This window comes from Pagrus major, chromosome 7 (assembly GCF_040436345.1).
Source record: "Pagrus major chromosome 7, Pma_NU_1.0".
NCBI lineage: Eukaryota > Metazoa > Chordata > Actinopteri > Spariformes > Sparidae > Pagrus > Pagrus major.
This window is the reverse complement of record NC_133221.1, coordinates 10,655,335-10,679,900: the sequence shown is the minus strand read 5'-3', so window position 1 is coordinate 10,679,900 and position 24,566 is coordinate 10,655,335. Positions and strand designations below refer to the sequence as shown.

At 42.6% G+C, this 24,566-nt stretch overlaps 1 protein-coding gene across 3 annotated transcripts in view; it reads left to right on the top strand.

Annotated features, from left to right (window-relative positions):
- LOC140999631 (serine/threonine-protein kinase WNK2) overlaps nucleotides 1-24,566 on the top strand; it is a 46,399-nt gene that overhangs the window by 9,734 nt on the left and 12,099 nt on the right. The window contains exons 3-23 of one of the 3 annotated variants that reach the window (XM_073470130.1): nucleotides 8,423-8,595; nucleotides 9,124-9,344; nucleotides 9,436-9,593; nucleotides 11,263-11,351; nucleotides 11,781-12,000; nucleotides 13,502-13,778; nucleotides 13,865-13,980; nucleotides 14,338-15,246; nucleotides 15,884-17,020; nucleotides 17,557-17,595; nucleotides 18,112-18,291; nucleotides 18,506-18,937; nucleotides 19,306-19,605; nucleotides 19,822-19,865; nucleotides 21,016-21,175; nucleotides 21,316-21,432; nucleotides 21,951-22,121; nucleotides 22,398-22,449; nucleotides 22,734-22,832; nucleotides 23,239-24,038; nucleotides 24,491-24,548. In XM_073470130.1, coding sequence (XP_073326231.1) covers nucleotides 8,423-8,595; nucleotides 9,124-9,344; nucleotides 9,436-9,593; nucleotides 11,263-11,351; nucleotides 11,781-12,000; nucleotides 13,502-13,778; nucleotides 13,865-13,980; nucleotides 14,338-15,246; nucleotides 15,884-17,020; nucleotides 17,557-17,595; nucleotides 18,112-18,291; nucleotides 18,506-18,937; nucleotides 19,306-19,605; nucleotides 19,822-19,865; nucleotides 21,016-21,175; nucleotides 21,316-21,432; nucleotides 21,951-22,121; nucleotides 22,398-22,449; nucleotides 22,734-22,832; nucleotides 23,239-24,038; nucleotides 24,491-24,548 — 5,752 coding nt within the window. The remainder of the gene's footprint in view (nucleotides 1-8,422; nucleotides 8,596-9,123; nucleotides 9,345-9,435; nucleotides 9,594-11,262; nucleotides 11,352-11,780; nucleotides 12,001-13,501; nucleotides 13,779-13,864; nucleotides 13,981-14,337; nucleotides 15,247-15,883; nucleotides 17,021-17,556; nucleotides 17,596-18,111; nucleotides 18,292-18,505; nucleotides 18,938-19,305; nucleotides 19,606-19,821; nucleotides 19,866-21,015; nucleotides 21,176-21,315; nucleotides 21,433-21,950; nucleotides 22,122-22,397; nucleotides 22,450-22,733; nucleotides 22,833-23,238; nucleotides 24,039-24,490; nucleotides 24,549-24,566) is intronic. The other 2 variants (XM_073470132.1, XM_073470131.1) reach the window with 2 other exon arrangements.

Genomic DNA, 24,566 nt, shown 5'->3' with positions numbered 1-24,566 from the left:
AAATCAAGCATTCTATGATTCAAACTACTCAAATGCAAGGATTTGCTACTTATCTCTGGTTTATGTCATTGAAAATTCAATACAGGCTGTTTGGGATTTTGGATTGTTGGATAGGGTAAACAATGTGAAAACATCACCTTGTTTATGATGGCAATTTTCCCCTCTGTTCTGACTTTTTATAGACTAAATTGACTAAATCCCTGCATGTTTTAGATGTTTCCCACCCCAACACACCTGATTGAAGTGAATGGATCGTTATCAGACTTCAGCAGAGTTTGAAGTCGAGCTGATGATTTGAACAGGTGTTTTAGGGCAGGGAATATTTAAAAACCTGTAGGGCAAGGGTCCCCGAGGACCAAGATTAAGGAACGCTGGACTAAATGATTAATTGATTCAAATTAATCAAATAAATAAAGGATGGATGAATCAATATTTTAAAAGGTTGCAACCCAAATTAGCTTATCATAGATGTATCCATTATCTATATATTTATGTATATTTACAGATACACAAAAATAAATTGCAGGAAAAATTGCAAATCTATGTATATTTTACTATTATTTATCCTAATTTAATATACAAGCCTTTTGTTTTTTTATAGAACATTCATTTCCGGTTAACAATTCATACATTTGCTGTCCTATATTTTTGGTCAGTCAGTTTCAAGAAAAATATTAATATTACCAGAAACTTAGAAACTTATCTGATGTGTAAAAGATAAATATTGATAACAGCATGACTGACAAAAATCCAGCGTCAGTTAGTTTCTAAACAAAGATGTGATCAGTCAGCAGTTGTCATGGCCATTGCATAAGCAGCATTAGTCTTTTGATGAGGCAAGTGTGTAATCAGAAATTTTTGTTTCTTTGTCTCTCTGTCAAAGAACTGTTTGTTTGTCAGCCTACGCATTTAGTCTGTGACAGGAAAGAGGTTTATAGAAGGTTTGTATGCCCTAATCCACATTGGCTAACTCCCGGTCACAATCAGCCAGATATATTTCACACCTCAACACCCATGCAACAAACATAAGTGCCTTTCACTATTGTCCACTTACAGAGCATTTCAGTCACAAATGCATATGTGATATAACACTCTTTATGTTTCTTGTTAATTAAGGCTGCTGGAGGTGTGGTGCTGTCATACATCTCCTCGTCATAGCTTCTCTTCATCTCTTTCCCCCGTTGTTCTTATCTCACTCCTCTCACACCCAAACAGCAGAGTATCCATTTGGTCAGAGTGCTAATATTAACAGTATTGTATCACAGTGGGTTGTCATCTTTCACTCGTGTTTCTGTCTTTCAGGTTTCTCCTTCTCAAGGCTGGGTGATACATGCACATTTTTACTCTCCTCTTAGCCTTTCAGCAGTCTCACCAGATCTTCCTCATTTAAAACATTACTCTGTACCACCCTCAATGCCAGCATGCCAATTATCACAGCCTGAGTGTAGAGGGGCTGCAAGTCAGGGTAGCAGTGAAATAGTGATAACAGAGTGACCAGCACAGCTGTAGGCCAAATTCTCCTGCAGTCATAACTGATGGGACACAATTCAGCTGCGGGCAGTCTGCTGGCTCATGGCTCGCCCTGCACCAGCTTTTGTTACAGCAGCGGAAGCACTGCAATACCCATCTGTTACGGAGGACTGGTGCATAGGTTGGCAGGATGGCCGACTCATTTTGCATTCCTCCTTCAACCTGGCAAGCTGGCATATCCCATAAGGACTGCACAATTAATAGAAATATTGAAAAAAATGCCAAGAGCAATATCCAAATCGCAGGACGCTGCAATTTTTTGAGAAAGGAAAAATGTGTGACAAAACAGGATTATAATTAAGTACTTTAGTGCGGCAGAGATGTCCTGGCCTACAAATCTTTTTATCTTGATGTAAGTAAACATGTTGGTTTGCTACCAGCCCCAACAAATGTCACATAATAATTAAATTTATTTCAGTGAAAATAAAAATTGTGATGCAAAAATGAGCATTCCTACTAATCGTGAATCATATCACAGTCGCAATATCTGTCAAAATAATCTCAATAAGATTACTTTTTACCACATTGTGCAACCCTTTATCCCATGATTCCAAATATCGTCATTGAAATGTCTAAATAAGCTGTGGATAATACAGCTTTTGTTTGATTCTGGCCGCCAAAAGTAGTATGGAGTAATGTCCTGCATGGCTCAATAAAGTGTCATGTCACAAATTTGACTGACCTTAAGCTGTTCATTGCAGTGTTAAAAAGCTGTACTAAGACCTTCTTGCTCTGTGGTTTCTGTGTGCGTATGTGTGTTTGAGACAAATCTGTACAGAGTCTGGTTTAGTTTGTTTTACAAGTACATCCTGGGGTGAAATATTTTCTCTTTTAATCTCCTTAACCAAATGTTGTGACACATATTTAGTACGCTGGGTTTAGCTGTCTAGGTTTTATAGTAGAGACTGTTGACAGGTCGTTGAATATTAATCCCTCACACTATTGTTTCTAAGCCCAAATGATGCTAATCTGCTCCTTGTTAACCAAGGATCAAGATGAAGCCAGGTTAACGGATGGAAAGAGGAAATGTAATTAGGAACACAAAGATGTGGAAAGGAACTAAGTTAACTTTTTTTTTTTTTGGTCTAATTTGGCTTTCCATAATTAGGACTAATGCTGAAACCTGTTGCTCTGCTAAGAAGTTTTCTCCTCTGAAGGGTTCACTGATCTAAGAGATTTTAACTTGAACTATTGGTCTCATCAAGCATTCTGTGAGAACAATGCTTTGGTCAAACTACACAACTTTAATCGTCTTGTAATTGAGAATCTTACAATCTTTGTGGTTTGCACACTACATGACTGATCAGCGACAAGGGGTCACACATTACAAGATAACACATGTGAGACATGAAAAATGGTATGACCCGGTTGTTTGTGCGCTGATTTTAAGCAAAAGAAAAGACTTGGATGGATTAGATTGTGCAGGCAGCAAGGATTCTTTTTGCCCTGAAAACGTGAAACTGTTTGCTCATATTGGGGTACAGCTAGGATGACATGGTTACTGAAATAAATACTGAAAAGCTTGTCTGTATGTATTCTGGTCGAAACTTTAAGCTATTATTGTGCTTCATAAGAATAGGTGCATGATAAGCCTGGGTTCGGAGAGCCCCTGCGGATGACAGTGAAGGAGAGAGGGAGAAAAGGAGAGCAGTATACATTGGCAACTCCAATGCCAGATATTAAGACTGCTATATATATATACAGCAGGCGATGGCGACGCATCGGCATGCTCCTGGGTCGCTTCTTTAAACAACTTTTCTCGGCAATCTCCAAAAACCATTGGCAACTGGAAAATTAGGGCCAAAAATCCTGTAGTGTTAACTTAGCTTTTGGAGAACTAGATAAAACCAGTTGGATGTTGTTTAGATGGTGATTTGCGTCAGCTGCTTCTCCATTTTATAGAGCCACCCGGGCCAGTGTCCAAAAACATTATATTCCTTTCCTACCAGAGAATAAAGCCCATTATATTTACCTCTATACTTTTCCACTGGCCTTTTCTCTTTAATGTAAGTGAATTATAAAGCATAGGGTTAGGGTTAAAGACTGTTCATTTCATAGGGGGGCATTTTCTGGGGTTTAAAATTATGATCCAGTCCCATACAATTTTAGTATGACCGCCAAGTAAGGCTTATTGCTTTTTATCTGTTAACAAAACTTACGGTTCGCTATGTATCTCACTTTTTGGGGTCACAGTTCATTATATCAATACATTATTGGTACAGGAGGGAAAACATATAGAAATATGTAAACATTCAGCCGTGGCTCGTTGGACATAATTCTTACTGTATCAGTTAAGGCATAATTCGGATGATGCCATCCCAGTTTTAATGTTTGAACTGTTTCCACATACATACCTGATTTCAGTTGAACAATGTTTGGATACAGTTTGATATCTTTGAACATTTTTTGCTGTAACTAACCTGGAAACTGTCATGCTCCCATAGTGGATCTAAATGTCGTGGGATGATTTTTTGGGTCACAGTGTGTACAGAAGCGAAGAATGCCTAATGTCACATGCCGAATGTCCTGCATCGAATGGTTCGGGGCAAAAACATGCACTGTTACACTGCTTATTTATAAACACAGCAACATAAAAATAGAAGACAGTCCCAACATCATTTGCTGAAAAGTGAGAACCTGACAACCTCTCATTAAGGCCCATTTTATACAAGCGATTTATCAGCTGAATTTTTTACATTTTGTTTTTGCCTTTTCCATATTTCAGAATATCATAAGTGATTCATCAGCTCAAAATCAAATGTTTATTTATTGATTTATAATTCACACCTAGCACTTATTAAGTGTTTCAGACATCTGGTTGTTTTTTAATCCACTGACATTTTACAGTAATAAAGTAATAGAAAGTCTGTTTACCTGCTGTAAACCTGCTGAAATCTGTCTGCTTCTCAGCTAAAGGCTTGTGTAAGAAACTGACACACTTACTTTAAGGTGCGTGTCTCATTGTAGACCTTTTGTGTTCAGTCATGAGATGGGAAGAATCTTGATAAATGTCTGTATTTCTAAAGCCGTGTTGGTCTGTCAGATGTGTCTTACTGTAGATTGATGCTCCAGAGAGGTGGCCTGCCTCAACACTATTCAACCCAATCGCTCCCCTCTACTATGGGCAATCTGATTCTATTAGCAGATAATCAATAGTAGACACTCATCCTGCAATAGCCCCCACAGTCCCTGTGGCACTTCACTGCAATATTTTTTATATCAAACAAAAGTGGCCCCCTGAGGAAAAATCTGCTGTGTCATTCTGTTAGTGAAACTATCTTTTGACTCCTACACACAATTGTGCCTGCGCTGTGTTTGTACACACAATAAGTGTTTGTGATGTTGTTTGAGCATGACGAGTTGGTTTTGGGTATTTTTTTATGCTTCTGTTCATGGCAGAAATTCCAATTTAATGGAAAATCCTTTGACATGCTTGCAGAGCTCTCTACAGTTTAGTACTTGTGTTCGTTGGAGAGCTTAATATTCCAGAACTATATTCACATGAAGATGCGCATTGTTTTGCAGATTCTGTTGTGCAATGTGTGTTTTCTCTGCTCTCTGCATGACTTTGATAGGCCATTAATCAAGCTTGATTAGCAATGCTGAATACATTACACAGTCTGGATTCCAGGGTTGTTTTTTCTTAAAGGGCATACTATGCAGGATTTGTCTGTTGCTGTTTGTAAGCACACCATTCAAGGATGCAGTAAGCAATTGTGGACAAAGATAGTTGATTGTTATGTCTCATTCCCAGGTCATCAAATACTGATGCTTTGGTTTGGCAAGCCACTAACCATAATGTCAGGATTCCGAGGGGAGCTAAATGAAATGTTAATCATCCCTTGTTTCCCACACATGGACTTTACTTGGGTGGGTGCCCAAGTATGTTAACGGGCGATATAAGGATATTTATTGACCCATTCTAGCATTTTTTACTTTGTAAAAGAACAAAACCATCCGGAAACGATTAACTATCCCCCCCATCCATCTACTGACATTCACACATGCTCTACAGAGAACCACAAAGAGAGAGATGTTCTCTGGTATTACATCAGGAACTCTGCAGATATCGACCCCGTCACACACTTGTACTGGGTAATAAGTGACTAGAGAGTTTTCTTTTGTATGAGAGTATATATTTTTTTTTTTTGTTTTTGTTTTTCTCAGGAAAATCTTGCATAGTCACACTACATGTTTCAATAATCTAAGCATGGCAGTTTTTGGTATGGTAGCTTTGTTCGACTTGCATAGTGTGTCTTCGACCTGGCTCGAAAATTGTACTGAATAACAAAATGCTTGCACTGTACAGCACCTGGAGAGATACCATCTAACAGCGCATACCGTACATTCTGTAGCATAGATGGCCTCACTGTAACTCCAATTTCAAACTAAGGCTGTGTTTGTGCCATGCTCTACCTATGGAGTTATATAATACATTGCTGATTATTTCAATATCAGACAGGGAACCAAGGAGAGATGTTTATATCTGGGAACTTTAAGTCTTATCTACCCTTAGATCCCCAGGTATAGAACTGACCTGATGGCCATCTTGCAACACAATAAGGGTGCTTTCTTCTTAATTGGACAGTATGCATTAAGGTGACATGTGACATCAGGCCAGGAACTTGCCTTGAGCACATAGTTTTGCAATTACATGGTATATTCCACTGCAGAGTTCCCAGGACTAATATTTGAATCTATTACCAGAGGCCCCTTGTTGTGGTATCTCAATCTGATATGTCTGTGTTGCTGTATGAGCTACTATAGCTGTGGAACTAATAGTTCTCAGCACCCAGATATAGTGGGTGGCAGCATGGTAGGGCACGGCTTTATAGATTGCTTCCTGCTAATGTCACAATCTATTTTTCCTGTCCTTGCTGCCCGGTATGTTTTTCTTTGTGTCTGTTTAAACTCGCATGGGTGGCTCCACGATCTGCTGTGGTCAGCTGAGCCTTTTCTTTTAGTGAAGTGTACACACTTGATAAGATTTTGAAGCATACATGCACACAAACTGATGTTAACCGTAATGTCATAATGAGTCACACTTGTTAAAAGCTCTCATCCCTCACAGTAGCTACAAAGCATTTAAGGACTCATATATTGATGCTTCTGTGATATTCATTGTCTGCGTATGTGTGTGTGCCTTGGGAGTGACATTCTCATGGTGTCTCAATGTGTATCTGTCTGTGTATCTCGCCATGCTGTGCACAACACCTCTGAGCCTACATGTGGCTTCTGAATTATGCAGAAGCCCCAAAGTCTGCTGAGAGGGAAAACAGAAGTGAGAGAGCAAATGGAGGTGTTTGTGTGTGTGTGGGGAGTGTGATTGGGACTTGGGGAACACTCTGCGGTGGGGGTAAAGGGGGTTATTTAGGAAAAGCAGCAGGAATCCTAAAAGCTGAGAGCAGAGATGATGAGAGGAGGGGGCAGTGATGTGGGGAGAGGAGGGGAGGAAAGCTGCAATGCTCAAGGGTTTAAATATGCTCTTAGCTGTCTGTCTTAGTCCTGTCTCTTCTTTGAGACCTTTGGCTCAGGTAAACTTTGGTCCATGTGCTGCTCTTGTGCAGCAAAGAGCACTTGGGGTGAACCACAGCCCAACTTGGCCCCAGCCTTGCATTGCTCAGCTTGCCACAGTAGAACGGGTTCTCTGCAGAACTGAATTATTCATTTGACTTTAGAAGAGTGCAGTGAAAATCCCCACCCCCCGCACACTTGCACACAAAACCTGATATGCCACATTCTCACACACGCACGCACACACGCACGCACGCACGCACACACGCACGCACACACACAATGCTTGATCATCATATCACTCTACTCTTCAACACATAACATCTAAGCGCATCCTGCCTCATTGGTAATGTTCAGGTTATTCAGGCTGATTTCGTGTCTGTCCTGCTGTTTCATCTCAGAGTTAGTTCGCTGTGGTTGAATAATTAAATAGATTAGATCTCGCTAGGTTGTGTTCATTGCATTCCGCCGTTAGTGTCGTCCGTCTCTGTGAGGGGTGGGGTCGCGCCTCTAGTCCATGCTCAGTGCTGGGTGCACGTGTGTGTTTGTTACGTAAGTCGTTGCTGTGGTGGATAAAAAAAAAAGAGAAATTGCAGAAAAGAAACCCGAGGCAATACCTACAGCACGGTGCTCCCAGAGTGGGGTCAGCCTTAAAGAGAATCAGGGAGGGAAGGGACTGAGAGGGAGCGGTTAGCGAAGATGCGTTTCTGTGTGTGGGGGGGATGTTTGGTGATGGAGTAGGGAGTGGTTGATGTTCGGGGTGCAGAGAGGAAGACGGATTGCAGATGTTGGGGGAGGGGGGAAGGAGCAAAAGGTAGTGGATGAGAGAGTGAGCAAGCAAGTAAAGGAGATGGAAGGGATCGATGACACATAACCTTTAGCTGCAGTGTGTAGTGGGTGTGGCAATGTTAATGTGAGGGTTCATTCTCCCTCCAGTCATTGTGGTTTGTCACCCTGTAATGTCTTGTTACACAGCCTCTGTGTTTCTGGAAAACTGAACATAATGAGGGAGGTCTGATATAGCCCTTTTAATCAAACACACATGATATTTAGGCTGATTCTTGTTACTGCTTGAGAAAGCCACTCGATGTGGATTATCCCCCCACACATGTAAAATGCTGCCTGTCATAAGCTTTAATATACATATGGTCCAATTAGAGATGTATATACAGTATGGCTCAAAGACTGACACTAACCTCCCCCCACACTCACTCTGTCTTCGCTAAAACATACAGGATGTATGAATTCAAAATGTGCCTCCAAGGTGACTGCCTCTTCCATCTGGTATTTCCTGTGAAGCAAATAATGAGTATCTTACTTATCATTAGGGCTTCGTATTAATTATTTCTTTCTGCTGCATCTGCTGTCTTCCCTCCAGGATCGTAAGCTGTCAAAAGTGGAACGTCAGCGATTTAAGGAGGAGGCAGAGATGTTGAAGGGTCTTCAGCATCCCAACATTGTCCGTTTCTATGACTTTTGGGAGTCGCCCCTGAAAGGGAAGAAGTGCATTGTTTTAGTCACAGAGCTCATGACGTCAGGCACACTAAAAACGTGAGTATGGATGAAGGCAGATAATGCACGGACAGCTTCTCAAAAAAAACTATTTGTGCCTTTGACAGATCTTTACAAGAGCCCATCCAATGTATTTGTTGTCTGAACGATATTAACCCATGACAGATATATTGGTCAATCTGTAATATGCGTATTGCACACTGTAATATCCATTATGCGCTGACATTAACCTTTTTTTTTTTTTAAAGAGTTTATGATGCAGAAAAAGATGCTTGTGGTAATTTATAATTAACAAATTCCCAGTGACGTTTACTGATTCAGTGCAATTTCATTTCAGACAATAAAGTCTATTGTTAAACTGTAAAATATTAAGTGTAAGTGTTTGGTAAACACATTTAAGGAATCACTGCAAAAAAATTGTGTATATCAGCAGATAAATCAGTCGACATCAGCCTCTGCCCCAGCCCCAAAAACTGAGTGTCGGTCAAGCTCTCTTCTTCACACTTTCTGAAATACATGCATAAACTAATGATCATCAAGTAATGTATTTCCTTCTCCTTCCTACAGCTATCTAAAGCGTTTCAAAGTGATGAAACCCAAGGTGCTGAGAAGCTGGTGCAGACAGATCCTGAAAGGCCTTCACTTTCTCCACACCAGGACCCCTCCCATCATACATAGGGACCTCAAATGCGATAACATCTTTATCACTGGACCTACAGGCTCGGTCAAGATAGGGGATTTAGGACTGGCAACACTCAAGGCTGCTTCCTTCGCTAAGAGTGTCATAGGTAGAGGATTTTGAAATGTAACTCGGCAGCTTTATGGGTCTCATGGTAAAGAAGCAAATGACATACCCATTTTGTACTCTTCTCTCTTTAGGCACCCCAGAGTTCATGGCTCCAGAAATGTATGAAGAACACTACGATGAGGCTGTGGATGTCTATGCCTTTGGCATGTGCATGCTAGAGATGGCCACCTCAGAGTACCCCTACTCTGAGTGTCAGAACGCTGCTCAGATATACCGCAAAGTCACTAGTGTGAGTCTGTTGTTTGTTACTCATCACATTTCTTTATGTAACTGAATGGGCACCCTCTTTCAGGGCTCTCTCCGAAAACCAAACATTTGCCATCTTCAGCACCCAGCAAGCACTGTGAAAGAAAGTTGCACTCTCACTCTTGTCGTTTTTGTTGCCAAAAGAAATCAATAGAGCCATGCCTTTGTGTCGAACAATTTGGTGCTGTAGCAAAACGTTCTGACCTCAGGCTTAGCCGGGGGGGGGGGACTAATTCCCTACTTCAAGTTAAGTTGATTTTAATATTAATGCAACAAAAAGACTTAATTAGACAAGTCTAACTTGACAATTTAAGACCAGTCTAAGGCCAAAACTAGTTTATGAAACTGTTTTATGCACAGGTTCAAAATATTCTCCTTATTTGCTTAGTCAAAATGGTGAGTTTGCGTAACTTTGTTTCTAAAGTTTGCAACAAATGAAGCTTGTTTATGCCACAGTCTTTTAATGCATTTTTAATAATTCAAGGTCATGCTTCGAGAACCTGTGAGATGAGGCATAGTTATGTCAGGGATGTTTTAGCTGCTTCCCCACATAATAAGTCCAGGGAGTTTTTAATTGCAGAATTGCAGCACAAGCTCTTCTGTTGTTTTTAGCTTGATGGGTCCTCAGCCTTGAATTTCTTGGGTGAAGAATCTAATGAGCCATATGGAGTCACAGAGGGAGTCCAAATCTCCTTTGTTTTTTAGATAAAGCTAAAGGCTGTATTCCACTCCATTTCAATGAGTGTGTCTCTAATAAAGCACACAGCAAACTGTTTTAGATAAGGGGGTGTCATGATAGACTTCCTGATTTGATGAAGAGTATTGATTTTCCACTCTTGAGACTTGGCAGTGCTGGATTCTGAGAGATTACTTTTCCACCTGCTGTTTAAAGAAGAGAAGGCCTCAAAGCCCATATTAATGACAGGGCAGCATCAGTGCAACTGTCTCTTGATACTGTTCTTTGCATTGTTACTGTATGTATATTAGAGTGCCCTGCGGGGCCCACTGCAGGATATTAATAGGAGATTGATCAAAGAGGAACCCTGATAGCTTTATACTACTCCCTGAGCACATACAGCTTGCAGCTGCATAATTGGTGGCAATGTTAATCCAGAGATGCATATAATTTATATCTTAGATGAAGAAAGTATCTCTTTTTAAGAATTAATTATCACAAGTAATGTCAACAGCATAGTTCATGTTGCTCCATAGAAAGAATAACTAGGCAAAATGTGTCTGCAAAAAATAAATTAGGGAAGCAGGTTAGAGTGTTTAACAAATAAACTATTCCTAATAATTCAACTATTTTAAATGTATATCTCCAGCTACGATCTATCAAACACTCACCATTGAAAAAAGTATTAAAATGTCTAAACCAGGGCAGACATTCAAGAGGTTTCTATGGATGTTTTTAGGCTTTTTGGAAATCGCTGCAACTGACATAGATTAGAGCTGACCACAGCTGCCTTGCTCTGCTGACAAGCCTACAGGGTGTGAGTGTGTGATACTTAAAAGATAAGATTGGGGTGGAGTATCACAAAAACGTCCCCGCATTCTTTCTCCTTTGTTTTTCCTTCCTGATTATTTTTCTTCAATACAGTATCCCTTCATGGCGTGCCCTCAGTGCTTTGTTTATATTTCCCGTTCCTCAGGGAGTGAAGCCAGCCAGCTACAACAAGGTCATGGATCCTGAAATCAAGGAGATTATTGGGGAGTGTATCTGCCAAAAGAAAGAGGAGCGGTGAGTGACTGTCCCCATCATTGTCCAGTGTCCGGCCAACAGGGCCAGCAAGGTGCCCTCTCATCTTTCATGCCTTATCTCACCTCCCCCGCTTCATTGCTGGGGCGCTGACAGTTTGGCTCTCAGCAACACTGCAGTCTCCCACTATATCTGCAGGTTGTCTTTTATTTTTTGTTACATAATGAGTTTATGCACATAGAGGAAAATAACAGTTGATTAGCCTCCGGGTTTTTACAAATTGAGGTTTGATTGGTTTCTTCGAGTGACCAAGATGTCCTTTCATTATGAACACATCAGAATTCTTGTTCCACAGCTAATCATATCGATGCTACTACTATCTGCAAACATTGTACATTACAGAAAAGTGGCATCAGTGTGTATTGTACAAATATGTGCCAGAGTCTTAAGCTTTAATGTTCTTTCTCCCAGGTACAGCATCAAGGACCTATTAAACCATGCTTTCTTTGCTGAGGACACGGGTGTAAGGGTGGAGCTAGCCGAGGAGGATGATGGGAAAAAGGCCTCAATAGCCCTGAAACTGTGGGTGGAAGACCACAAGAAGTTAAAAGGGAAGTACAAGGAGAGTGGAGCCATTGAGTTCACGTTTGACCTGGAAAAGGAGGTCCCTGAGGTTGTGGCACAAGAGATGGTGAGTTAATAATTGCAGGTGTAGTTGGAAAAACTTAAATAGAACTCAAAATAGAAACATATTTGGAGATAAATTTGGATTTGGACTCTTCTGATTATATACATCTTTTTTTTTTTTTTACATTGTGCTGTCCACCTTAAACACATTTGATTTCATTTGTTTGTTTGTTTGACTTTTTCAAAATCTTTTGAATAATAAGTTAGTTGTGATCCATGCTAGTGGTGCAGTTTGTCATACTTTGCATGTCTTTGTGGCTTGGTGTGTTCTAGCTGTTGGCAGTACTCATATCTCATCATCAGGGAATGCACTCAACTGCAGATTGCTTGTGATAACTTACCCTGCTCTTCCAGGAATACAGTGATTGCTGTTTTATTTTTTTCCTTTTGTTTACATCGTTTTCTCCTGTCTTTCCCGGCTTGGCTTTTATTGCACAATCCGTTGGGTCCTTATCTGATGGTCTTCACTGAAGATTTCTCTCAGTGTGGAAGCCATGATAATACTGACTTCAAGCCTTTCTATCAGTCATCTAACATTCTCAAGCACAATAATATTATTTATTGGGTAATAGGATTAAAGGAAAGACTAATTTAAAATAGTTTGGCAGCAGCTGGAGAATATAAACAAAATAATTGTCTGGCTTTGTTTGGTGTAAAAAAGGCCTATCTTAGGACTATCTAATGCGTCAGAATTGAGGAGCATCTGCAATTAATCAGATATTTCACAAATACACCTACAGTAAATGCTCATACGTCATGTATCAGTAAAGGAGTGAAAGGTCTGCATATTAATCATTTCAGTAAGGTGAGTTACAGTGGGTGTCAGATTATTAAAAGCGGTGAGTGAGAATCTGCTGTCCTTGCCTTCTTTGTTTCTGTGTCGTCTTTTAACAAATTTCTTTCTTTTCATTGTTGTTCTCTCGCTCTCTCTCCCACACATCTCTTTCCCTCATTCTTGTCTGCTCTATCTCCCACCATTTGTCTGTTTTGGCCTTGACCAGGCTGTGAAGCTGGGAAAAAAAATTAGAGACCTCTCTGTAACAATCGCCTTGGGGATGAAGGCAGACTTGTAGAACAACAGCACAATTAGCTTTCATACTGTACTTTATGCTGCAGAGTCGATGAATGATTATGCTTTATTCACGTAGCATTATTTTAATAAGCACAGCATAGCTACTTGACTAGTATTTTTTCACATTAGCTATTATTTTGTTCTTCTACAATGGCCATCATCATGTCATTGTAGGTACATGTATTGTGTCTTCATCTTTATTATTTGCAGATGTAATGGCCTAGACAGTTCTGTTGTGAACAATGAACCAAGCTGCTGACAAAGGGAATAGCTCCCCACTGCTCTGATCCCCTTAAAATAGCTTTCTATTCCTTCCTTTTCTTACTCTTTCTCTCTCCCTCACACACTCCCCTTTTTAATGCACCCTCTCTTCTCTCACATGGTCTCTGCTAAAAATATCCTGGAAGTCATGCTCTTCCCTCTTCTTTGTCAGGTGGAGTCTGGCTTCTTCCACGAGAGTGATGCTAAGACTGTGGGAAAGTCGATCAGGGACCGTGTGGCACTGATCAAATGGAGAAGGGAGAGAACAGTGTCTGCTGCAGCTGCAATGGATCAAGGTGAAGGGGGGCACAGGGTCCAGATGACACCATCTCAGGGCATCTCTGTTGGGGCTTCACATGTAGGACAGCCTTTGCTGGAACCAGACGATCCAGAGGCAGACCAGCACAACAGGCTGAGAAACCTTCCAGCCAGTGCCACCTCAGTGACATGTAAGAGATTCTGTTCACCACACAGAAACACATGAGCTTGATCTTTGACTTTTTTACATGAGTACATAATTTTTGTGTCTCTGCAGCAGACAGCACACTTGACAGTGGCATGGGCTCCACTGTGTACTCAGACTCCCACAGCAGCCAGCAGAGTGTCCTCTACCAGTCCCTGCTGGAGCCTATTACTATGGCAACACAGCAGGTCTGTATCGGGAGCATACACACCCAGGTGGATCATGTACATTCAGATTTATTAAAATACACACACTGTCTGATTGCAGCCATTGCTCATGGCCTTGGAACAAACAGAAAGCAGGCGCTGTGTGCTGATCTGCACAGTCGACACACATTTTTGGACACGTGCAGATCCATCTTCATGAACACAGTCACGCACATAACATGCATAATTATATGCATAATTATTTTTCATGTATTAATGTGTCATTGCAAACAAGTTTGTTCCTGATCATCTCATTACATTGCTCCTTTTTTTTGTTTATGTTCCTTTCATTTTGAATAACATAATATGTGTTTTGCTTTTGGGTAACTCCTCTATCAGTGCCAGAGCAGTAGCCCTTCTCTGCCAGATCGACCTCACTCCTGTGAAACGGGTCAAGTATGGGGGGCAACGATGAGCCCAGACCTCAGGACTCGTTTGGGAGCTGCAGCCCGGAGAGGAAGTGCCCCTGTTATCGACACACAGCGGGCAAACCACATTGCTCAACTCCGTGCCCTCATTCAGCCTCAGAGATCTATCAGTCCCACCCCCACAGTACCAGAGGATCAGTCAGAACTCTGCTCCTCTGGGCTTCACTCAGAGGCAAAGGATGACTTCCCCTCCCAGAGTGCTTTGCCACAGCTGCAGGTCTCCCCTGTCTGTTCACCTTCTGAGTACCGCCGCCTCAGTGACACCTGCATTATGCCATCTACCAGTGAGAACTTAACAGTGCCTGTGCCAAGTGGACGCAGACACTCTGACCTTAGTAGTCTTATCGGTCTAAACTCTCATCATAACCAACATTTTGCAATGCATAGAAGCCACATGTGCCCAGCCTGCCTCTCGTTGCTTCTTCTAAGGTCACGAGAAGGGAGCCACCGACACCCTTCTGTAGTCATGCCTAAACACCTCTGTCCATGTGACTTTAGACACCACCCGTCCTCTGGTGGAACAGTGACCACCCCTGGTAATGGACGGCTGAAAGGTTCAAGTGATTGTTCTGATTTCTCACTGCTGCAGCAGTCCCTGTTCAATATAATCAGCCGCAAAGCAGCCCCTTGTCACACCCAAACAACCCTAGCCTCCCTGCTGCACTCCTCAGCTGCCCACAGGCCTGCCTGCACTGATGGAGGCGGCAGCCTGAAGAGTCATCGCCTGAGTGGCAGTTTGGTTGGACACCAAGAACCTGTTGGAGACTGCGACAATAGATTCTGTGCCGGAGATCAACAAGTTACCAAGGCTGTGGGAGTGGTAGGTCACAATAATAGACAAATCGCTTTAATTTCCCATGAGGGGGCCAACCTGCTTAACTGATTTATCCCAGCTTGTGGGAGATGCAGCATTTTTCTGCATGGAGCTGGTCCGATCTCCTGTCTACTGACAGTCTTGCTGACTGTGTAGGCCTACAGAGCTGACCGTCCTCTTAAAAATCATAAGCTTGCTCCTGTCTGAGGACAACTGCGCAATCTCTAACAGACCACGTTTCCCTGCTGATTAACTTTAATCAATCCCTTCTAGAACTGACCTCCATTTTAACATTTTCCCTTTCTGCTTTACTGGCAAAATGCTACAGCTGTCTTACTCCTTCGCCTGCCTTGGATAGATGACCTCTGATGGAAGGAGAAGGACTCGCTGTCTGCTCTCTCTTCTCTCGCTCTCTCTGACAATGTCTTCCTTGCGTCCTTATTTTAGCGCACACCTGGCACAGCCTGCTCATTGTTGAAACAGATGTTTTTCATTAACTTATTTTTATCCCTCATCCTCTCATTATACATATATCCTGTATGACTTAATGAAATTGGCACAGATGTTTTGAGAGTTTATCCACTATCAGTAAAATTCATCCTTAAGACAGGCTAACTTAAATTTCTCCCCTTTGTATCCTCAGGCCACTTCAGCAGGTCACCAGAATCAACAGTCTATCCAGGGCCTGCCCTCTTCCAGCACACCAGTGCATGCACCACTGCAGTACCTCCAGCCTGGACACAGCTACCCTGCTGCTCCATATGCTGGCCAACACAGTGCTGCAGCACCAGCTCCAGCCAGTCTGTGTTCAGTAAACATCCAGCATACAGTCAGTGCTGCTAGCTATACACCTCCAAATGTGCAACAGACCCAAAATGCAGCAAGTATTTCAACATCAACTGTGCCACAACATGTTGCACAGAGCTACCAAGCACCAGGCCACCACCAACAGGCTCACTCTGCATCAGGATATCCTGCACCAGTCCAACAACAGACTGCAGCAGCAGCAACCACCCTGTCAGCACAGCAGCCAGCACAAAGCTACCCTCTTGCATCTGTAGCCCCAACTTTGGCAGCCACAGCCCAGTGTCATCCTGCACAAGCTCCCAGCGCACTGCAACATGTCCAAACTGCAGTCAATCTGCCAAGTCAGCAGCCTGGTCAGAGCTCCTCCACACCAGCACTTTATAACCAACAGATACCTATTCAGCAAGACCACCAACAGCCCTTACTGCAAAATACTCAGTCCAGTATACAACTAACACAACATGCCGGGCAGGCTTATATTCAGCCTCACCTCCAGCATAGCCAAGAAACTCTGCATAGCATACACCAACAAATGGCACAACAGCCGACCCAGCATTCTCAAAGTGTTCAGTCTTCTGTTCAGCAACAAGTACATACCCCAACTCTACAGAAGCACAGTCAGAAAACCATGCAGACAGCAGTTCGACAACAGAGCCATGACATATCCCAGTCTACACTCCAACAGGTTCAGAACCACGCTGCTCAACCTCATGCTACAGTAGCCCCAGTTGTGCAAGTTGCAGCCACACATCAGAGTTACCCTGCTGCAGGTCTACCTGATGCCGCCTCTCAGAGCTATGCACATTCTGCCCTGAATGTGCTGCAGCAACAGACTGCTCCAGCTCAGAGCCAGTACCTGCCTGCACAGGCTACTGCTGCTTCACAGACTTATGGCAGAGCTAACCAGATGGTGACTCCCCAGAGCCTCCCAGCCTCTTCCCAGCATAGCCAGGCTTCACATCTCACCCAACAGGTGCGTAAATGGTATTGACGATCAAAATAAAGTACACTGTAGCAAGGTGGCACACAAAGTGCACCAGTTTAGGGATGAACGATTTTGGGGGAAAAAATCGAATTGCGATTATTCTGACCAAGATTGCGATTCGATTTGCAATTTTATTTTTTAAAGTCAAGCTTCAGTTCAATATTCACGGTGTAATATATTTGTTGCACATCTGTCTCTTCGAAGCTGAAATACTTCCGTATCACGGAAGTGCTGCCTTTCTTTGTTACTAAATCAGCCAAGGTTGCTGCTGGACAAGAGGACGCCATTTTTCTGCACTACAAATCTAAGGTTTTTTGTAAAACCATTGACATGTGTTTAAACGTGCATCAGACGTGCATCACACAGCAAAATTAATCGCAGCCTTTGCGATTTGCTAATCGTGTTGTTTCACATCGCGAGTTTGATTTAAAAAATTGATTAGTCACTCAGCCCAACACCAGTTTTCCTATGTTATGTGTGTTTCCCCCCCTCTGACTTCGCCCTTTTTTTCCATTTTTCATCAGTTTCAACCCTATCTTTGCAACGCTGCTTTCCTGAATCAGGTAGAACTCCTTTGTCTCAACACACTTTGTCACTGTAGGACTCAATGTGGGAGGGACAAAGAAATACATTTAAACAAGTTACCATTATGGTTATGCTAGTTTTGAAGCCACTCAAATGTGGTGCCTGGTTTTGATTTGGTGCAGCTGAATTGGAAGCAGGTGTGTTGGTGGACACGCAGGCAAATGAAAAAATGAACAGTCCAATAAAGAGGAGTTTCCTCGGACATCAGCCAACAGAAATAATTGAACAGTAATGAAAACAATAAGAGTGGCTTTAGCTGCTGCATCAGCCAGACCTCCCAGACTTGCTCTGTGCCTTTGGTCCACAGTGCTCCAGTGTGTGCAACAGATTCAGACTGATTCTATGCTTAGGGACAGGATGGAAATTGTGAGCTATTCTCATCTGGGTCAATAGCAGGAAATACAGATTTCCAAACAGAGATGAAACTGGAATCCCTGCCATTATTGAACTTCCTCCCTCTTTTTCTCCCTCTTCTTCTTCTTCTTCTTCTGCAGAACATTCCTGCTGGTCAAAACATTTCACAGCTTGGACAAGATGGACAAGGCCATGGGCAGAATCTCAGCCAATCAGCTTCTGGTGTGCCAGCCCAGGCACTTCCTCCTCAACAGTCAATGGCTCCGCATGCTGTCCATCAGCAGATTTCAAACTCTCTACCTCCAACACACCCATCCCAGGTATCGTTTATCTGTTCCCACTGCTTTCACAAATATTTTAGATAATACCTGCTGAACTACGGTATGTCTAAGCACTTTTTTCTAGCTTGGATTATACAGTGCAATAACGATAACGACTTAAAGCAAGTTATCTTTTCCTCCTATGTTTGAACTTTGTTCTCTAGATTATTTGATTTCCCTCTGTTTCTTCCTTCCTTTTTCCTTTTCCTTTCAGTTTCCTTCACAGTATCCCACAGTCCAGGTGATGGCAGCTGTGACTGACTGTGAATCCTCCTACCCTCACTCCTGTACTGCCCCTCACCCTTCAACTTCCTCTTCCCTTAACCACCTCTACCTTTGTCCTGGACAGAACCTCCCTGTGACCCCGTCTGTTTCTCCCCTTTCTCCTCTGCACACTGAAAACATTTTGGTTTCACCAATTCCGGTGTCCCTCATACCATCCCCCTCACATGTGCTGGGCAAGATGGGACCAGCATCCCCACAGCATCAGCCCACTGCTGCTTTGCAACAGAGTGTTAGATCTGATGCTTCCAATTTGCAACCTGCCTTCATATCTGCACCAACCACCCACCCCATACACACACACACTGCGCCATCCCAGAGCACACACCCTCCCAAAAATGGCAGCACTCAGCCTCTGATACAGGTAATTATGATGGCTGCAGTGGAGTGCAGATGTTTACCGAGAGGGTGTGAACTGGAACCTTTGTTTGTGATAATCTTGGTCAGACTGTTTTCGTATCTTTGTTTACATAATTTTTAGTCACTGCGCTTTTGTTCTGTGGCTGAAGGATAATGAACAGTTTAATGTTAACGTGAGATTAATTAAATAATGCAAATGATAAAATGACTCAAGTTTTTGCTGATATGTGTTGTTTTACATACTGTACTTCATAGATGAAAATCCTGCCGAAGACGTTTTGAGAAATTATTACAATGAATGTAATAAATAAATGCACAAATAAATATATAAACAAGATGATAATAATGTATTATGTTGTTTGTCTTTCAAAGCAGATTCCCCAGCAGGCCCAGGTCAGCCGTCCTGAGTTAGAAGTCTTCTCCTCAGCTTTGCAGAATGGGTCAGACCAGGGCACAGCCATCACTGCTGCCCAGCTGGACAACAAGAACCCATGCCAGCTGCCCCTGCAGGCCCAGTCTCAGAATCAGGTTCAGAGCCAGATTTCTGTGCTGCAGCCCTCTGACTCTCAGAGAGCATCTTCTGGGTCTGCCAGTTCCTGTCTGACTCAGCAGAAGCAGCTCAGTATTGTCACAGGAGCTTCAGGTCAGGGGCCAACAGAGACCAACACAGAGGTATGGACACATGACTCACTTCCACACTTAGTTCTCACTACTTTTTTCTCCCTCTACCCAGCTTGCTTTGCAGAGCCATCAGGCACTAGGATATGTAGTATAGTACTTGCTCTCTAGTCACTGCCAGGAATGTAATCTTAAATAAAGTACTTGATTGATATATGTTGCTATCTGATTCAGTATTCCTGTATGTTTGTTTCTGTGTTCTGTCTGTAGGATCAAGCTGCAGAGAAACAGACTGGAGGACAGAGCTATGACAGGTACAACCTTATTTTTTTTTGCGAGAAAAATCAGTGATTGAGCCAGTATGCATTTTTCAGAATTAGAGTCATTTCAGCCAGCTCTCAGGTGCTGTCGAATTGACATTAATCCATAGAGCAACATTCTGCCCGATCAGCAGTGGCATGAATGTTTACATAATTCATTTGTTCTTAAACTCTCGTACTTCAGACTTCAGAGTTAGAAGCGCCTTTGTTTAGACTGTTGAAGGAGCTACATGAATACCCTGATAATTGCGATGTTCAAAGGAACATTGCATTGATTGACATCACTCTTTCATCTTAAACAAAAAGGGGAAAAAGGATTAAAATATTACCAAAAGACTGTCACTTTTATCGTTTTGTTTTAAACTCCCTGAGGCAGACATTCTTTACTTTTCAGAAAACATTGAAAAAATTCTACTAAAGTATTTGTCGTGTAATTAGGACCTAGTTGACAGCTATTATCTGGCAGTGTGTTGACCGAAGGACGGCTCTCCAGCTACACAGAGACATGTTTGTAAAAGTGCCCTCTGATGAGCACTGTGTTGGCATCTGTTGATCTTTCGTGTCATTGTGACCAGCAGCAGCTAAAACTTCTTTCATTTTCAGAAAGTTCACTTGTTCCTTCATAATGGATGGCAGATAGCTAATCCCCCACAAATCTATATCCCGTTATGTGGAGCTTATGTGGAGTTTAGCGTCACCCATGGCTGACATATCAGATTTTTCCAAATCCTGCAGGCATTCCAGAGCAGCGATAAATAAAAAATCTTTTCACTGAGGTCCATATCAAGGAAGGGAGTTAAAAACCATTAGCCTCTTTCCATTTCCAGTACAAGATTTATGTCCATCGCATCCAGAAGATTGTGTGGCACCTGAAACTCATCTAACTTCGATAAATTATTTTTTTATTTATTACACACCTTATTAACCATTTCCATCTTTGTCAGTCCACCATCTTTATTTGAGCATAACTGTTTTAAAAAATTGTACTTGTTGCTCATTAGTTTCTGTTAGGTTCTGAGTACAACTGAATGTACATTTTAATCTTAAACACAATGGTCCACCTATAGTGAATGTGGAGCTGCGTGTTCAGTATCCATGAACGCTGCAATGCTTAACTAATACTTACCTTTCATCACAAAATCAGTGTCAACTCTGATGCCACGTCAGGGAAGGAGATGAGTGATGGTTACGAGGGGACACATGGAGGTAAAGGCGAGGGGAAGGTCCGCAAACACCACCGCAGGTCCACACGGACTCGTTCTCGGCAAGAGAAGATTAGCAGGCCAAAGCTCAACATGCTCAATGTGGGTAACCAAAATACATTCCAACAAGGAACATGTAGCTTTCAGCCAAATATATATCTCATTAACATATTTATCATAACATATTTATGAATATAATGTAATAGTAGACAGTGTATTTATTGTGCCCACTCTCGTTGCAGGTGTGTAACACTGGCGATAAGATGGTCGAGTGCCAGCTGGAAACCCATAACCATAAAATGGTCACTTTCAAGTTTGACCTGGATGGCGATGCACCAGAGGAGATTGCTACATATATGGTGTGTAGGAGTCCCTGCCATGTCAATTGATGGAAAGGTGTTTGTAGCGTGCTGTAAGCTGTGCTTTGCGTCCGATGCTTTCTTATGGCTCAGATCCCTGAAACTCCCTGTGTTACTCTTCTCAGCTGCAATGCAGCAAAAAATCTTTGTCTGTCTCTCTCTTGCTCCTTCTCCCCGCCAATCCCAACCAATTCATATTGGGCTCATATTTTTAGATAGATGGATGAATATTTATGGCATGACTGCTCCACTAAATTATCATGTACCAGATATGTGGTCCAAGGCAAATACCTACTTCTGAATCTCACTAAAGCAATACATTTAATTACACTTTATGATGTGAAATGCTTAGAAATGTAAATACTTAATACACTTAACAAATTATGCAAAAGTAGTTATTTAAAATTATTAGATTTTCTTAATCATTTGTTTGAATTTGCTCTATCTTGCTCTATCTATTACTTGTTACGCTAAAACCTTTAATATTCTCTTGCCTCTTTCTCTTTTGACCCCCTTAGGTGGAGAATGATTTCATTCTGCCTTTGGAAAAAGAAGTGTTCATCGAGCAGCTGAAGGACATCGTGGACAAGGCTGAGGACATGTTGAGTGAGGACACGGAGGGCGAGAGGAACTCTGACCAGGGAGGCAGTCCCAAACAGAGTGACGGAGCTGGCACACTGGGAGCAGAGGTGAGAAAGGAACTGTTGACAGTTAATAGTTGCAATGGCGCAATCTGTCTTGGAGTTTCTCTGCCTTTGGATACAGCATCCTGACAGCACTCTCAGGATTGACTTTGCATGCAACGCTGCCAACAAGAGCTGCCAAAAATACCATTCTTGCTGATGTGTTTTTTTTATTTAACTTAATTTATTTCTGAAGTTCAGCCCTTTGGAGAAACCTTTTTAAATGTCTATTAAATTGATGCACATGCATCAGATCTGTGTAGTAATCCTTTCTCTCTTTAGGGATTGAAGGCTTCCACACCCAGCACCCCACAGCTGGTGTACCAGCAAAATGGTAAGACTTTAAGTCACCTGGATTGTATATATTCACTTAAACAAAATCCATTCACTCTTTTCAGCTCTTGTTAAATTCAGCTGCTTTCTTGTACGTTTGCATTCTTAAGAGGTCCGTTATGATGTGACATTGGAATGTGGATGATTTATTCACTAACTTAAAACTCTGTTTGTATTTATCCTTGTGCTTTTACAGTGGCCAGTCAATACATTCAGCTCTACTACTGAATTAATTTAATAGTAAATGAGTATTTATGGGTTTTTCTGTCTCTCTGCCCTTGACAGTCCTCCACACTGGCAAGCGCTGGTTTATCATCTGCCCTGTGGCTGAGACGCCTATGTTAGACAAAGAGAAGACTACATCTGACACCTCTACAGTCCATGGTATGCTACACACTCGGAAATATTGAGTATCAGTATTGCTTCCTTCCTGTCCTCAGATTTACTACTTACTCAGTAAAATTATTGTTTAAGTTGCTTTCTCTGCCAGGAGTGTATTGTCTATAGAAAAATCTGAATTGTTTGTGTCTTGCTTGCTGCATTGGTTAGTGAAGACACTGCGCATGCATTAGAGCTGGGGTCAGTTATATAAGAGTGCTTCTGCAGTGGTTCTAGGCTGAAGTGAAGGGCAGGATTTATACTCCAGCTGACAGAGCCTGATGGGGCAAGACAAGCAGTGATGTAACACTTTGGCACCCACAGGACCCAGCTCCTGTTCTTCGGCCTTAGCTGAACCGAGAACAGACTTCAAATCTGTTATCCTCCTAATTAACCTTTTTTATTTCTCCAGAATCTGAAAAGTCTGCCTCGTCATCAGTCAGGCACAACAGCAACACAACTGCAGTGACTACCCCAATTGCATCTTTATCCTCCCAAAGTGCGTCCTCCTCTTCCTCTCTGCCCCCTGCAGCTCAGACCTCAGTGCAACCTCAAGACCAAAACATTGACAAAGCCCGGATCCAGCAGCCTCAGTCCTGTGTATCTAAACATGCCCTTGCTGCTGCAAGTGCCAGCCATCACAACACCCATCCGGTGGAGGAGCCTTGCATCTCTGCTGTTTCTTTGGTCACAGACATGCCATGCTGCCCTATTGTGCCACCTGTCTCTCTGGATGTGAATGCTGTTGATAAAGGAACAGCTGGTGGTTTGAACTCCTCTAAAACTAATCAGCCTAATCAGAAGTCCAGTCCTACTGGAGAACTACCACCCCAGCTGGCCTCCCATCAGTCTGTAGTTCTGCAGCAACCCTATGCCACCCCCATGCAACCCGGTACAGTCACCTCCCAGCCCCAGAGTCCAGCACATCAGCCCTCCCAGAGCTCCCAGTCGTCAAGCCACCAGCAGCCAGCCAGTGGTGGGCCAGGAGAGTCGGACAGTGAGGGACCACGCAGGGTGGAATTTGTCGACCGCACCATCAAGACTTTAGATGAGAAGCTGAGAAACCTGTTGTACCAGGAGCATGCTCCCTCCCAGCCCTCCAGCACTGCGACTGACCCCCAGGCCTCCGGTACAGAGGGAGTCAGCTCACCTCCAGTCTCAGACTGCCAGAGCACTGAGGGAGCACTAACAAAGAAGAAAGGGGAGCCACTGGTAAATTAAACTGTCTGTGTGTGTGTGTGAGAGAGAAATCTGAGTATACAGTCATTGGTTGGAAGCTAAGTTAATGGCAGCGCCATTGAATCGTTCCCCTGCACTATGTTATTGATTTGACTATTGGCTTTTAAGAGTGAGACCAATACTGTGTTTAGAGAGAGCGGAGGGTAATAAAATTACTGCTGTCAGCACGATAATTCATCATGATCTCTTCCTCTGGCAGCTTTATTTTGTGTGTGTGTGTGTGTGTGTGTGTGTGTGCGTGTGCGTGTGCATGGCTGCTACCAAAAACAAATTAGGGTCTGACTCATTCAGACAAAAGTGAGGTCAGGAGAGGATAATGGCTGGCCTTACCACACTCATCTTGCGCATCTAGCGATTTACCACTTGCCACTGTTCAAAATGATTGCAGCCTCCCACACACACACCCCTCTCTTTTTCTCTTTTAGCCGCAGATTCCTGAGCGCACAGATAGTGTGGGTGCACTAAGTGACTCTGCAGTGGCAGGTAGGTAACATTATTTAC